The 14343-nt window shown below is 41.2% G+C and overlaps 1 protein-coding gene across 2 annotated transcripts; it reads left to right on the top strand.

The window, feature by feature from the left end:
* The first annotated feature begins 258 nt into the window (after window positions 1-258).
* SLC45A2 (solute carrier family 45 member 2) lies at window positions 259-14168 on the top strand. 2 transcript variants are annotated; one of them, XM_086629555.1, is made up of 8 exons: window positions 259-691; window positions 1799-1975; window positions 4903-4988; window positions 8392-8535; window positions 9818-9941; window positions 10904-11109; window positions 13820-13837; window positions 13959-14168. In XM_086629555.1, exons 1-8 carry the CDS (start codon window positions 259-261, stop codon window positions 14166-14168), a joined length of 1398 nt encoding a protein of 465 aa, XP_086485681.1. The 2 variants fall into 2 exon arrangements, with proteins under 2 accessions (XP_086485681.1, XP_086485680.1); XM_086629554.1 differs by lacking the exon at window positions 13820-13837 and having other exon boundaries at window positions 4903-5228; window positions 13944-14168.
* The last annotated feature ends 175 nt before the right edge of the window (window positions 14169-14343 follow it).

Genomic DNA, 14343 nt, shown 5'->3' with positions numbered 1-14343 from the left:
GTGTGTGTTTCGTGCTTTAACAGTAGTTCTTTAGTTGTGGATAGCTGGGAGCTTTGCAGACACCCAAGAGCTCAGATCTGCTAATGCTAACACACGCTTCCCCGCCCCCTTCCTTGCATAACTTGTGATCGCAGAGCCATGAAAGTATGTGAGTCCCTCCCCCAGCACAGACCGATACCACCCGGCATATGATCTAGGCTCCATGTCAGCCAGGGCGGGCAGCACCGACTTGCCGGGGCGCTGCGCATAGCCAGAGCCATGACCTTAATGAAAGAGAGTTTCCACGGGACTCTTCCTCCTGAGGTGGCCAAAGCCAACATGGACAGCACTAGAGAGAAGGAGGAGGCTTTGCTGCAATCTGTGATGAGGACTGGAGCAGCGGCGCCAAGGAAGCGAGCGGTGGGAAGGCTGGTCATGCACAGCATGGCGATGTTCGGCCGGGAGTTCTGCTATGCCGTGGAGGCCGCCTTTGTCACGCCGGTGCTGCTCAGTGTAGGGCTGCCCAAGAACCTCTACAGCCTAGTGTGGCTCATCAGCCCTATCCTGGGCTTCGTGCTGCAGCCTGTGGTAGGTTCCGCCAGTGATCACTGCACCTGTAGCTGGGGCAAGAGGCGACCTTACATTCTGGGTCTGGGCATCATAATGCTGTTAGGCATGGCTTTGTACCTCAATGGGGACGTGATGATCTCAGGTGAGTGAGGGGCATGCGCTGTGCTGACAGACAAAACTCACCCTAGCCTTTTGAATCAGAAAAAAAGGAGGGGTTCCTTTATTCCCTGCTCAAATGGGTTGTTAAAATCGGGTGTGATGTTACTCAGCTGCACTGAAGGAGCTGGGGAACGCTGCAGTCTGCACACGGGTGCAATGTTTCTGCTGCATGTTGTGTACCCTGTGCATAGTGTTCTGTAGTTTGTGCGTGGGATTAACAGCATGTTGTATGTTGGTGTGGTTGCCTGAACCAGTTCGTACAAGTAAAGCAATGCTCAGGCCCAGAGAAGTTTTTAAGAACTAAAATCTACCTTGTTAAGTTAAAAGATCAGTATTGTTTGTGTGATGCAATACTCATCCAAACTGAATATCTGTTAACCCCTATTTTAGATGCATTAGCATTCAAAATACGTATCTTTAATTCCTGCAGCATTGGCTTGTCTCAGGAATGCATTGTGCTGCTGAATAATAGGAATCAGCAACTCCTTGGAAACGGTGTTGCATCTGGAATGTGTGAAATCATATAGTAGTGACATCACTAGACACTGTTATATTTCAGCTTGAGGTGTAACTTCCTAAAGTCTTGATGGAAAGTTGTTTTTGTTATTATGAATTGGCAGAGGGGGGGAGGTGTGCATTTTTATGGATTGATTTATTCTCTCTTCCTGTATGTTGTTGGTGTGGAATATACTTGTGTTCATTTGCCCACAAAGAGATGTTACAGTTAACTCTTGATTATCTAAAACAATGGAAGAGTGGGACAAATAGGATAAAGAAAAGTACTATGAAAAGCATGTGTGCTAGGCTACCAGAGCATGCCATGGAGGTGCAAAGGAGTAAGGCTAGAGATGCTCTCGATTGTGGAGCTTGGAGTACCCTGAGTTTGTGCTGACTTAAGGCAGTAAGTCAGCATGGCACAGCTCAGTGCTACAGAGACTCGGTTATCCTGTCTCTGGTGTGATTATGGCATCACTGCTCCCTCTTGCATAACTAAGCATTGGGTAGATTTGGAGATAACGGGAAAGATAAAATGTGGTTTTGCAGAACATGGCACTGCTGCTGTCCGAATGAGGGTGTTTTTCTTTTGTAGCTTTCATCAGTGAGAGAGACAAGCGGCGGACGTGGGCAATAGTCATTACCATGCTGGGAGTGGTGCTTTTTGATTTTGCAGCTGATTTTATTGATGGCCCCATCAAAGCGTATTTATTTGATGTCTGCTCTCATGAGGATAAAGAGAAGGGTCTGCATTACCACGCCCTCCTTACAGGTACTCAGATCCCTTCTTTTCCTCCCTGCCTCTCGACGGAGGGGAAGGTAATTGCATGGATTTTATTCTCACTGTGTTTCTAATCTTGAATGAACTGATCATGTGATCCTGCACTTCAGTCACGAGTCTTTTGTTGCTGGGTTTTCACTACTCCAGAGAACAGCAGCTTGTGATTGCTGCTTCAAGAGTTCTGCTCCAGAAGGCTGCAGGCATAAACATTTATAGCAACATAGCCATGATTTAAGTAAGAGTAGTTAATTATTTTAAAAAGTGAAGTAGTGTTTATTCATCTTGTTCTCTTTTTTTTCAAGTTTTTGGTGAAGCAAAAATTAAGGGATGTAACTTGTTTCCTTGCTATACCTTGTTAAAAAAAAAAAAAAAAATTCGACTCAGCATGTGATACAAAGCAAGAACTGCACAAACCAGTATAGTTGATTTCCGTTCTTCAGCAGTGCTCCGGTATATGCTGCTTTCCTGTATAGAAATAGAAGTTCTGTGTTAAAATTCAGAGCTTCATATCTTCCACAAAATAAGTCCAAGTGGTTCAGTCTAGGCTTTTGCAAATTAAGTAAGAGCTTCATTTGCCTTTATAGATGTTTGTAATGTTGCTGAGTTACAGAAGGAAACCTTCTGTACAGAAGGAAATGTTTACTATGTGAGCCCCGTGTTGAGAAAACGCACAGGAAAGACACATAAGGCTGTGTACCTGTAACGTGACTCAGGAGAAGCTTCCAGCCATGTCTGAGAGCAGTCATCATGAAAGGACTAAGCAAAAAGTAGGCTAGATGACAAATCTTACCATCTGTGTTGATGCAGATTTTTGTGGCTACTGAGCCATACCAAGAGCAGATGCACGCAGATTCAGTGGCAGTTACTCTAGTTGAGGAGGAGAGGTGTAGTAGCTATTGACAACAGGCTGATTTTGGACATACGAAATAGCTGTGTCTGGGATCACAGATTTTAAGGGAATCTGAAAGCCACATGGGAATGAAGTCAGTATTGTCCATTAGAAACTGACAGATAAAATTTCGGACAATCACTTGTTCGGACAGAGAGAGGAGTGAGTCTCTATGTATATTCTTGCCTTCAGCAGCACTCTGGTTGCAATTTTTCCTTGGATGATGCTGGAAAGGCTTGATTTCTAAATTTGGAGCTACAGATTTAGCTGATTCATTTGTGTACTGAACTGTGAAAAGCAATATGGGAAAAATCACATCAAGTAATCCTGAAACAGACTGGATTATTTGGTCTAGCACCCTGTGCCCTTTACAGCAAGATCATCGGTATCTTCACCCTTCCTACTGGGTAATTACCTAGCCTTTTTTTGAAATCCTCCCTCGATAGATGTTCTTCAGCCCTGCCAAGGCAGCCTTTTCCATCACTTCGCTGGCCTTGTTGTTAGATGGTTTTCCCTAAAATCTGATCTTGATATCCATTCCCTACAATTTTCATTTATCATTCCTTGTTCTATCCCTATTAGACACAGACAGCAATCTTCCCATTTTTTTTCTAGCTTCTGTTTTAGATACTGAGTTATTTTGTTTCCCCTGTTTGGTTCCTTTATTTTATACTAAATCTCTCCAAGATTTTGCCCTCCAGTTTGTCTTCAGTTTAAGGTTTATGCATGAAACTTGATAGCTTTGCAGTTACGAAATTTATGACCTCTGAGACAAGTAAAAGGAAGAGTGCATATATCCAACACGCAACACTCAAACTGCATTCCTACATTGTGATTACTTTTGGTCAAAGCAGTACGCAAAGATGACCTCCAACATCAGACATTCACTTGGTGCGAACATTTAGTGTAGGTTTTCTTCAAAAAGTTATTAACGGCTTAATTGTTTTTCATGAGTACAAGCAAGGATACAGTCCTCTGTAAAATGCAGTAGGACACAATGAAGGAGGGCCATAATCAGACTCAAAGAGGGAAACAAATACAGAAAGCCCAGAATTAAATCAAAATCCTGTGTTTGGTAGGTGAAGCAAATGTAGGTCCTATTACCTCTGTTACTCTTTGTTAGATGGAATGGTTCTGTCATACATACATTGTCTTCAGTTCTCCTGAGCAGAAGACTAGAAATACTTCCAATTCCTTCAAATGCTTCTGTCCTGCTTGACTCCCACGTCCCACAGAGCCACCTGGTTAGCAAGATGTCTGAACTCTACTTTCCCTGCCAGTGCTCTGTACTGTATATAACAGTATGTACTTTCTTCCTCTTCCGGAACTGTATGCACTAATAACAAAAGTAAGAAGTTTTTGAAAAACTGGACTGAACACTGGTTTTGTTAACTTCAAGACAGGAGGTAGTATTCTCATTTTATCTTTTATTCAAACTTTTCTGAGAAAATCAGTGAGCGGAATTACACATTTGTGTTTGATCATTTTTATTTTCTTTTCCAAGTGGTGAGGTACTTGGATTTTGATAACTACAAAACAATGCTTTTAGTTTTATTTCCTTTTTTTTTTTTTTAATCTCACATGGAGACAGTATTTCTGTCTAGAATCAGCTACATAAAATACGTTTTACAAAGTCAAAATGATAGTCTCGTTATAATTAAAAAAATGTTTGTTTGTTCTGTAAAGTTAAAAAGCCCATAAATTTCAGTAGGATTTTATTTTGCATTACTGTTTCAAAGAAAATAAGCCTCAAAGACTCAAGAAAAGAGGTGGAGGCCCATGTTGCTAGATATTCAGGCGTTTTTTTGACACCTCTGTCCACCAGAGCTGAGGAGATTTTTCAAGAGATGTTTTGGTAACTGCTCATGTATGTGATTAGCTCAGTATTCCTATTTCTTGTAAGTAGTATCTGGAGAGTGACTATTCAGTCATTTCTAGAGGACATCACATTTTGAGGGTATTGTGTACTGTTTGTTTATTTTATCAATGCCAGTAGATCTTTTTTCTCGTTTCTTTCCCACCCCTGTAGGTTTAGGAGGAGCCCTGGGTTACCTGACAGGTGCTATGGATTGGGGTCAACTTGTACTAGGATATTCCCTGGCATCGGAGTTCCAGGTGATTTTCTTCTTCGCAGCCTTGGTTTTCCTAACCTGCCTTACTGTACATCTGCACAGTATTCCTGAAGTCCCACTCAGATATGAAAATGAAGAGACAAAGTTCTTGTTGGAAGTGACTGAATCCTATAAATATAGCTCCATAGAGGAGGAAATCAAGAATAGTTACTTAAAATCAACATGTACTGAAATAAAGGCTGCAGCTGAACCAGGGAAATACGCTGTTACGTCGTGTACAGAGGTAAGTGCCGTGACAATTTTGTAACCCACGTCATTCCATCCTTGGAGACCCTTTAATTAGCTGATTCTTATTATTTGGAATGCAGCCCTTTCATACACACAGAAAAATAATCCTCCACTAGGATATGGGGTCAGCAGAAAGCCTGGTTGCTTTTCTCTTTTTTAATTTATAAAGTATTTCCAGCAAGAGCGATGAGATGGGCTAGTCCTGATGCTTTGAATAGTTGGCAGGGATGAGGGAGAACAAGGTTCAGGTTTCTGGTCTGTATCAGTCTCCTAATATCCGCCTCATGTGAATTTTGTCAGGAGGATATACTTTGTCCTTTAGCCTTGACAGAATTAACATCACATGGTGGACAAGTACTACAAACTGTTAATCTTTGATGCACATCTCTAACTCCCATTGTAGTCTGCACACTTCCATACACAGTACATATGAAGAGTTTGCTCCCTGATCTGGTAAACATTCCAGTTATGCTGCTGCTCAACGTTTCATTGAGGATTTATTGACAGTACCGACGTGTTTAAAATTGCTACTTCTACAACAATGCTACCTTGCTTCCTGGGTTTTATTTTTATTTTGAAGTGATGTTGTTGCTATGTCTTTGGCAGAACTTTTAAGTGAGAGAGAAATAGCGAGTACTTTCAAATCATCACTGTTGTTTTGTTTCTGCTGCATTTTTATGAGAGAGAACTTCAATCTAAGGCAATTAGGAAAAGGTGAATCTACTTGAAAAATATCTGGAGAGCACATTTTGAGAATGGACTTGGGAACAGATAATAGTTTTTACTGTTTTGTTGATGACTTTTAGTGCTAGGAATCCTCGCTGCACTCTCACAGTACCCTGGGTAAGCAAAGGCCAATGTGTGAGTCCGGCTCCAGTGTAACAGTAAGCGATGAAACAGTTGCTTGTTGTTTTAATTTCACTTCTGTTCTCTCGGTGCCATGTATATCTATCCCTGATACAAGTCTTGATAAATTGGGTATAAAGTCCTGACGCTCACTGCGTTAGCGGTCTGTCTCTTGTGGCACATGTTTTCTGAGTTCATTCATTACTGTAATTGTTTCCTTGAAGAAATGGTTTGGCTTCCTGTTTTCCTGTGTCTCTTTATTGCTCCAGGCATCATGGCCCTCTATCTTCTAAATTAAGGACTGTGCTCTTACATGCTAATAGCTACCATGATTATTAATGAGATTTGACCTGTTACAGTATGAGCAGACATCCAAAGTGATTCGTCTTTCGTTCTTTAGTTTGGTGCCAAATTACTCAGGATCTACTGCCATGAACCCCAAGTTATATTGATTCCATTGTATCCTTATGAATCATCTTAGGCCTTGAGTTATAGTGATTTTACAGAGAAAACGGGGAGGTATTGTGAGCTTTGGAAGGATAAGGCACTTAAACAGAGCCAAACTTCAGCACATCATTTAAACCAGTGTGGGGTTTGTGTGTTGGTGTGTATTAAATGTGTGCATTAAACATTTCTGTTTCCATTTCCACTCTCTAAAGTATCTAAATAGAAAGCAAATGTTTCTATCTAGCTGCCAAATTATTGCTCGTAGTTACAGCAGTGTCCTTTGTAGTTCCCTGACCTTTCATTAACACTTTGATTGGAAAGGCTGTTCTAACTAGGTGGCAGAATTGAAGAAATTAAATAAGCCAAGTAAAATGATAGTAATTATCCTTGAGATAACACTAATGAGATAATGTGGATTTTTTGTTGTTGTTGTTTTTTGTAACTGTAGAAAAATAGAAAGCTTACCCTGTTTGAAAGAGATAGTGATGCCAAGAGAAATTCCAAGGGATTTGGACAATATGCAGTTCAAGGTGAAAGTTGGCAACTTGAATTTTGGCATTCCTATGAGGATTAAAAGCCTCCCACTGGAGGAAAGTATTTTCCAACTTTATATGTAGTGATTATTCATAGAGGAGCTTGCAGCATAACCTAGTTCAAATGAAAGCAGAATTGTGAAAAGTAAGCAGAGCACTGAAGGAAGTAAAAAATGTCATTATCTTCCAGCAAATTGAAGGCTAAATTCAGCTTCCCAGCAATGAACGTAACTTCTACAGTTCTTCCACATTTTGTGACCATACAGCTTCCCTTATCATCTCTCCCGATACTGTTGCCTCCAAACATCACTAGAGAAAATTGGAAGCGTTCCATCACACACAGATAAAATATCTTTTTTTTCTTCAGAAGCAAAGAGCCATGTAGGAGCTTCAAAGCAGTAAGAATTTTATGTTGTGAATGCCTGACATGTAGGACACACCTACAGTACTAAAAACAATTTGAGTGATACAAGTGATCTGATAAATGTGACTGCAAAAGAAACTGAGAGAGGGTTTTGGGGCACAGGGCTCAGACAAGAAGGAGGGAGATAAGGGAGGGTGAGAAATTTTGTTTTTCCCCATTGGTGAGATTTGTTAACCAGCACCAGTAGCATTTTGATTTTGAAATGAATTATGTCTCCCATGGGATGAAGAATTCAGGTCCTGGAGCTCCTGTTCTCTGAGTGGTAGGATTTTGAGGGGTGCTGCATCTGCCGTGATGTATCTCAGTCTCTCCCTGCTTCACAGAGGGGAGGACAGTATGTAGTGGAAATCTTATGATATGCCAGAAGAAGTGAAGTTTTCTAGGGAATTTAGCACCTAGAAGGGAATGGCAATGAGGTCTCAAAAGTGCTGTATTCCACAACAGATACATTTTAATCCTCAGGAAGTATTCTGAATTTCATTTTTTCCATGGCAGCTTTAAATTTCCAATGTAAAGCTGATTGTCTCCATAAAGAAATTATTTTTATTTCTGTTTGGGGGTTTTTTGAAACTCCACTGAGTCTGTTCTGGCAGAAAATTTTCACTTGGTTCTACAAGTATATAATAATCCTACTGATTATAACAGCAAGAAATGTTACATGCTTGCTGATACACTCCAGCTCTCCCAGAGTCTCTGTGAATCTTTCAGATGACTTTATTAGGCAATGGCTCTACAAACCAAATATATCTTGAAGTACATTCAGTACCCAAGCAACAGTTCCCAGCAAAAAATAAAAAAAATAGAGGTTTAGCAATTAAAAGATGCTGAGGCCTTCTTCATTTGCTGCCAGCTATTTTATTAGCCTTCAGGGCAATAATACAGCATTATTGTTAAATACTTGCTTTTAGGATCAAAGGCGGATGACCCTTAAATCACTCTTGAAGACACTTTTAAGCATGCCATCCCACTATCGCTGTCTGTGTGTGAGCCACCTCTTTGGATGGATGGCTTTCCTGTCCAACATGCTCTTCTTCACGGATTTCATGGGACAGGTAAAAAAGCATAAAATCCTCTTGCTTTTCTTTCCTCCTAGCACCTCCTCCTCTACCAAAAAGAAATGAGTGTTATCATCCTGAAGAAGTGACAGTGGTGGCAGAGCCAGTAATATCTGGATGGCTCAACAAGAGTTTTGTCAAACAGCTAATGGATCTCAGGCCCTTATTTTGAGCTGGTCTGTTGGATCTTTGGGGAAAATCTTTTGGTATTTGTAAGGCTATTTGTGTCTATTTAACTGTTCCAAATGAAGCTCTCAGAGTTGTTCCAAATACATCCATTCTCTGCTTTGGCTTTGGAACTGCTCCAAGACGGGCAGGTTTCCTAACGAGAGTAGTGCTGATGTTGCGTGGATGTACCTGGCCTTGTCCTGGTGCATGGGCACTGTCACACAACGCTGTCCGTCTCCGCTGCAGCCTCCCTGGCCCCAAGCTCAGCAGCTCTTTGCACACACTGACATACTTGGTAGCTGAAAGCTCTTATCTCCTTGAATTTGGCTGTCCCTGCTATACCTTTCCCTGAGTCTTCTCTGCCAGAAACTATTTGCCTTTGTGATACCAAGTGCTCACTTTTCCATGCCATTTCCAGGAAGTAAAACTATACGTCCCTGCCAGTGATTCTCATCTATATGATCCTGCCTACCTCCTTTCTTCCAGGATACAAATATGTTCCTGGCACAAATCCTCTTATTGCCACATCCTTTCTTCTGTGGTTTCCACCCAATATTCCCATTTCTTTGCCTTCTTTTTTTGTCTCTGTAGATGAAAGGGAGGGGTATTTTTTCCCCCCGCAGTATACATGAGCAGCTGAAAGAAAAGAATTTTTCTTGCCTAGATAAGAAATTGAATAAGACAATTACTGGGTGGAAAACTGAGTGTGTTGGGGGAATCCTGAAAGAGAAAACAAACGAAAAAATAATTGTAGATAAATTAGGGAAAGAAAGGCTAAGGCAAGAAGATAGAAGTGGAGAGAGAAGGAGAGTGGGAAATGAGACACACAAAGGAAAAAGAGCAAACGAGTCAGTGTAGAGTGGACACTCCAGTGAAAGTTAGAGGGTGAATAAAAGAGGAGGAGCCTGGGATGTGATAGTCTGGGAGAAAAGAATGAAATCTGGAAACCTGTGAAGGGAAGGTCAGGGCACTGCTTAACAGAATTCCTGGGCACTAATTATCTGCCCTACCAGGGATGAGGCCCTGTGTTGGGTACCCTGTTTCCGTAAAAAGAGGTATTATATACATGCAGTCCATCTTTGCCTTCTGTGATCTTCGTGGTCTCTTTCAGGTTGTATACCAGGGTAGTCCTTACGCACCTCATAACTCCACGCTTTACCTTACCTACAAAACAGGAGTAGAGATGGGATGCTGGGGGCTGTGCATCAATGCAATTTCTTCATCACTCTATTCTTGTAAGTACTGAGGAATGTACTCCAACATTGTTTTGAAACAGTGTTTAAACTGTTAGCCGTTTGCCATTGTTTAAAAAAAAAATAAAGTGGTGCCAAATTAACTGGGGTTTTTTTCCACATTAAGTAGTGTTACATTCTCAGCATTGTTAGAAACTAGTATCTTAACATGAACAGTTCCTGATCACATGATGAGGGGTCACGCTAGGAGTAAGGCATTGTTCTGCATGTGAACTGACCCTGAACACTGAAAATCATGCTGAAGTTCAATATCAGGCTAAAAGAATGCTATGGGCATCATTCTGAGATGCTCTTTCACTCAGCAGTGCTGTAGCCATAGGTTCTCGAAGGTCCCTCTGGTGGCCTCTCCCCAGCTGCATTCCTTGTAAAATAACTTTTTCCCTGTGCAGTAGAAATTCTTGCCAGAAGCATGAACCTTGCTCTCCAAAATTCTGTGCAAATATGCTAGCACAGTTCCCCAGACAGATTTCACCATAGCTCTTACCAAAGATTAAAGTAATTATTTGTGATCCAAAAACTCAAATGAGTAGCATTTGGGGGCTGAATTGAGCATCTAAAAGAGGCTTGAAGGAAATCTTTTCCCCTTTGGAGCTCAGCTACTGTCATTTCTGCAGCGCCTTTCCCAGCTTAGAGATTGATGCCAAATGTCCGTATTATAATCAAACAGCGGAAATGTCTGAGGTTGCCAATGAGGGCTGTTCTTCCAGAGTGCTGGTTAACTACTTCTTCTCTGGAGTTGACTGTGCCAGAAGAAAACTATCCCCAGAGACAGCAAGTATTCTTTGGAGAGTTTATACCTACAAAAATTTGAGGCAACTTCCAATATCAGTAACGTTATCTCTTTGCATTGCATTTTACAAAATAAAACCCCTTAAAGGAACTCCCTGATGAAATGTGACCTGTTTTGTTTCAGTCTTATCAGCATTTTCACTTTCTTTTCACAGACCTGCAGAAAATACTTCTGCCATACATAGGATTAAAGGGACTTTATTTCACCGGATATCTACTTTTTGGATTGGGTACTGGATTAATTGGCTTGTTTCCCAATGTCTATTCCACTCTGGCTCTATGTTCACTCTTTGGCGTCATGTCCAGCACGCTGTATACAGTGCCATTCCACCTCATTGCAGAGTATCATAGGGAAGAAGAAGTAAGTTCAATGTCTGAGGAAGGGTAAGTTTGTATCTGCCTGGGTCTGTTTAGTCTATTTTGGCAGAAAACTGGATAGAACTGGTGAGCAGTTTTTAATTTTGATTTCAAACTATTTATCATGACACATGTTATGAATGGAAAGTTTCTGACAGAGAGAGTTAAGGTCCCAGCTGCAAACTCTCTGAACAGTCCTGCAGTGAGACAAATAATTATTTAGCATCACAACTGAAACAAAGGCAATCACAGTACGTGTTCAGGCAGTAAGCAGATAACAGGGCTCCACTTGTGTTGCCTTCAAGCACTACCTTCCTTATATCCTTCCTTCCAGGTGTGTTAGCTGAGGACTTGACTTCTGAGTTCCTAAAGTTAATAACCATACTGTAAAGGCTTGCAGAATTTTTAGTTAACTGCAAAGTGTAACAAAAGCTGTTAGCTAATAAAGATAGGAAATTCAAGTACAAACAATTTTATACAGTTCAGTATTAAATTATATACCACATTCTCTCTAAATGTCCAGGGTTGGTTTTCGGTCCTCCACAGCACAAAATCCTGTTTCCAAGGAAAATCTGTAAAAGCTTTCATTCCTTATATCATGTTTCTGAGCACAGCAGGATCTTTATGTTTTGTGCTCTTTAATGGAAAAGTTCTCTCAAGTCTCTTAAGTTAGTGAGAGAGCTGGAAACAAGAAGGATTAAGGACAGTTGGGAGGGCTTAGGGAAAGTTCTCATTGTATCTGGGGACATTTGAAGAAATTAATAAAGGAAATGTTGAACCAACATAGAAACATAGCTGAGATCAGCACAGGGCTAAATCAAGTCCTTGAGAACACGTCCTGCTGTTCTGTACAACTTTTAAGCATCACCATCTGAATGATGAATATGAAAATAACTCTGAATTATTCTACTGAATCCTAGGAGGATGTCTCAATGTGGTAAAATATTTCCTAGATGTGATTCCTAACTTTTTCGTTAATATCTCTGTTCCTTCCAACAGAGAATGATCATGATGAAGAGTTTTAGAAAGCTAAAACAAAGGACAGGGAACGAACCCAGTTTAGGGTGTGATCACAATCCTAACATTGGGCCTGTCAGCTCAGAGGGGGGGAGTAAAGGCAAAACTGTAGTCTAGCTTTGATTCAGAACTGTTCTAAGACAGAGTTGAAATAAAATATGCTGAAGTGTGCATGTACTTTTTATTTAATAGGCTAATATATTCAAGTGTTACTTGTGTGACGAGTGATTGTTTATTGTTTGGTATATTTTACTTGCTATGCCAGATGTTAAATGATACATAATTCTATGTTAGATCTGGTATTAGCAGAATTAGGTTTAGCTCAAATCTTCTATAATGTACAAGATAGGAAAAATTAAGAGGAAACATCAAGTGCAAGATTGTATTCATCTACACATTCATATAATTGTGGTCAGAACTGCTGGCACCTATGTGCCAGAACACTGGGCACAGTCCAGCAAAACAGATATAATTCCAACAAAATAGTGTCTTAAAATTAGAAATACTTCAGGTAAAAGGACTGTATCATTCCAGAACAAAGAGCAGACATTTTCCCTCACTATGCATTCTACCAAAATCATGTGCTGAGTTTTAAAATGCTGCCATTTCAACTCCTGTTCCGTGCTGCTGTTCCCTAGGATCCAAATTCAGTTTTGTCTACTAGATTAGGAAGAGACTGTTTGTCTCCAGTACTTTTCAGCTTTGTGTGGTAACAGTTCACAGGCAATGTAATAGGTCTTGCGAAAAGCCAAAAATCATCTTAATGGCTGAGAGTGTTTGGATACCAGAAGACAGCAGCACAGCTAGCCTACAGCAGAGAAACCTCTTTTTTGTTACAATACAACCTTCTCCATTCAACAGCCAGTGCAAGAAGAACAATAAATATGTGAACTATCATGCCATTTTCCAACAAAACAGAATAGTTCCTTCCTGGAGGGAATCACAGAACAGCTGAAGTTACAAGGGACCTCCAGAGATCGTGTAGTCCAACCGCCCTGCTCAAGCGCAGCCACTTGGAGCAGGTTGCCCAGGGTCGTGTCCAGTCTGGTGTGAATATTTCCAAGGACGGACAATCCACAACCCCTCTGGTCAACCTGCTCAACCTGGTCAACCACCCTCACAGGGTGCTTAGTGCTTACACACAAGATCTTTGTATATAATATATGAACTCTCACTCTGCTACGTATAGGATAGCAGATACACAGATAATCAGTAGTTAATAATGGTCTTTGGTAGTGTAGAAGAATCCTAGTTAGGACATTTGTTTTCAGAATATATTTTTTTTCCACCAGCAATAAAAGCATTACATTTCAATTTTAATACTGAACTGCTTTACGTGCTTTTAGCCGTAACTTCAGAACAGTGCTCCATCATAACGACCTATGCTCTGTATGTGTGTGGGACTCAACATCCTTTGAGGCTCTCCTTCAACCATGAGAGTTAGAGCTAAGTTGTCCATGATGAGGTGTCCTGTACTGTAAAACGTCAGCTTTCCAGAGCTCAAATAGACCTGAACTTCAAGGAAACAGCTAATTTTTCTGATCAGGTTTCAATTCTTTCCTTGAGAGAAGGGATAGAGGGAAAAACTGCAGATGGGAGAAACGGGACAATTTGAGGGGAGCTTGGAAAACTCATTATCACTTGTAAAATCTCTGTTTGAATTCCAGAGAGGTTACTCTGTGGGACAAGCAGAAAAGACAGAAAGGAAGCAGAGAGTTATTGGCCTGTCTTGCTGCACTGGGGGAGCGCTGCATTGGCGGAGAGCTGTAAGTTGTTGGCGCCGTCTCGTTTCACTGGGTTTTGTTTTGTGCTTATTTGCAGATCCTGAAGCTGCAGGATGGGGAACAAGCTGGAGAGCACGGGCGAGGGAAGGGCATCGACTGTGCCGCTCTTACTTGCATGGTCCAACTGGCCCAGATCATTCTTGGTGTGGGCCTGGGGCTCTTGGTTAGTGTTGCTGGCAGCGCAGTCACTGTGATTTCGGCATCTATGGTGGCACTGATCGGCTGCTGCTTTGTTGCTTTTTGCGTTCGATTTGTGGAGTAGGACTGTGTGAAGCAATTGGAAGAAATCTCCCCAGGGGAGCGTTCTCTTTCTGGGTCAGTAGTACTGGTGCTGTTGCCGTGCTGATGCTGCTGGCACGTCCTCCTCTCTTACCTCCTCGGAGTGGTTGCAATTCCAGAGCTTTATGAAACGGAGACTTGATAGAACTGGTTGCCTA

The sequence above is a fragment of the Tauraco erythrolophus genome, chromosome Z (assembly GCF_009769465.1).
Source record: "Tauraco erythrolophus isolate bTauEry1 chromosome Z, bTauEry1.pri, whole genome shotgun sequence".
Lineage (NCBI taxonomy): Eukaryota > Metazoa > Chordata > Aves > Musophagiformes > Musophagidae > Tauraco > Tauraco erythrolophus.
Note: the sequence above shows the minus strand (reverse complement) of the source record. Positions and strands in the feature narration are given on the sequence as shown.

Bases quoted from the DNA above. Each gene is read 5' to 3' on its own strand.
- SLC45A2 (XM_086629554.1), top strand. From the start codon at position 259: ATGACCTTAATGAAAGAGAGTTTCCACGGGACTCTTCCTCCTGAGGTG. The intron at 5,229-8,391 runs GTAAGTGCCGTG...ACTTGCTTTTAG, and splicing joins CTGTTACGTCGTGTACAGAG to GATCAAAGGCGGATGACCCT. The intron at 9,942-10,903 runs GTAAGTACTGAG...TTCTTTTCACAG, and splicing joins TTCTTCATCACTCTATTCTT to ACCTGCAGAAAATACTTCTG.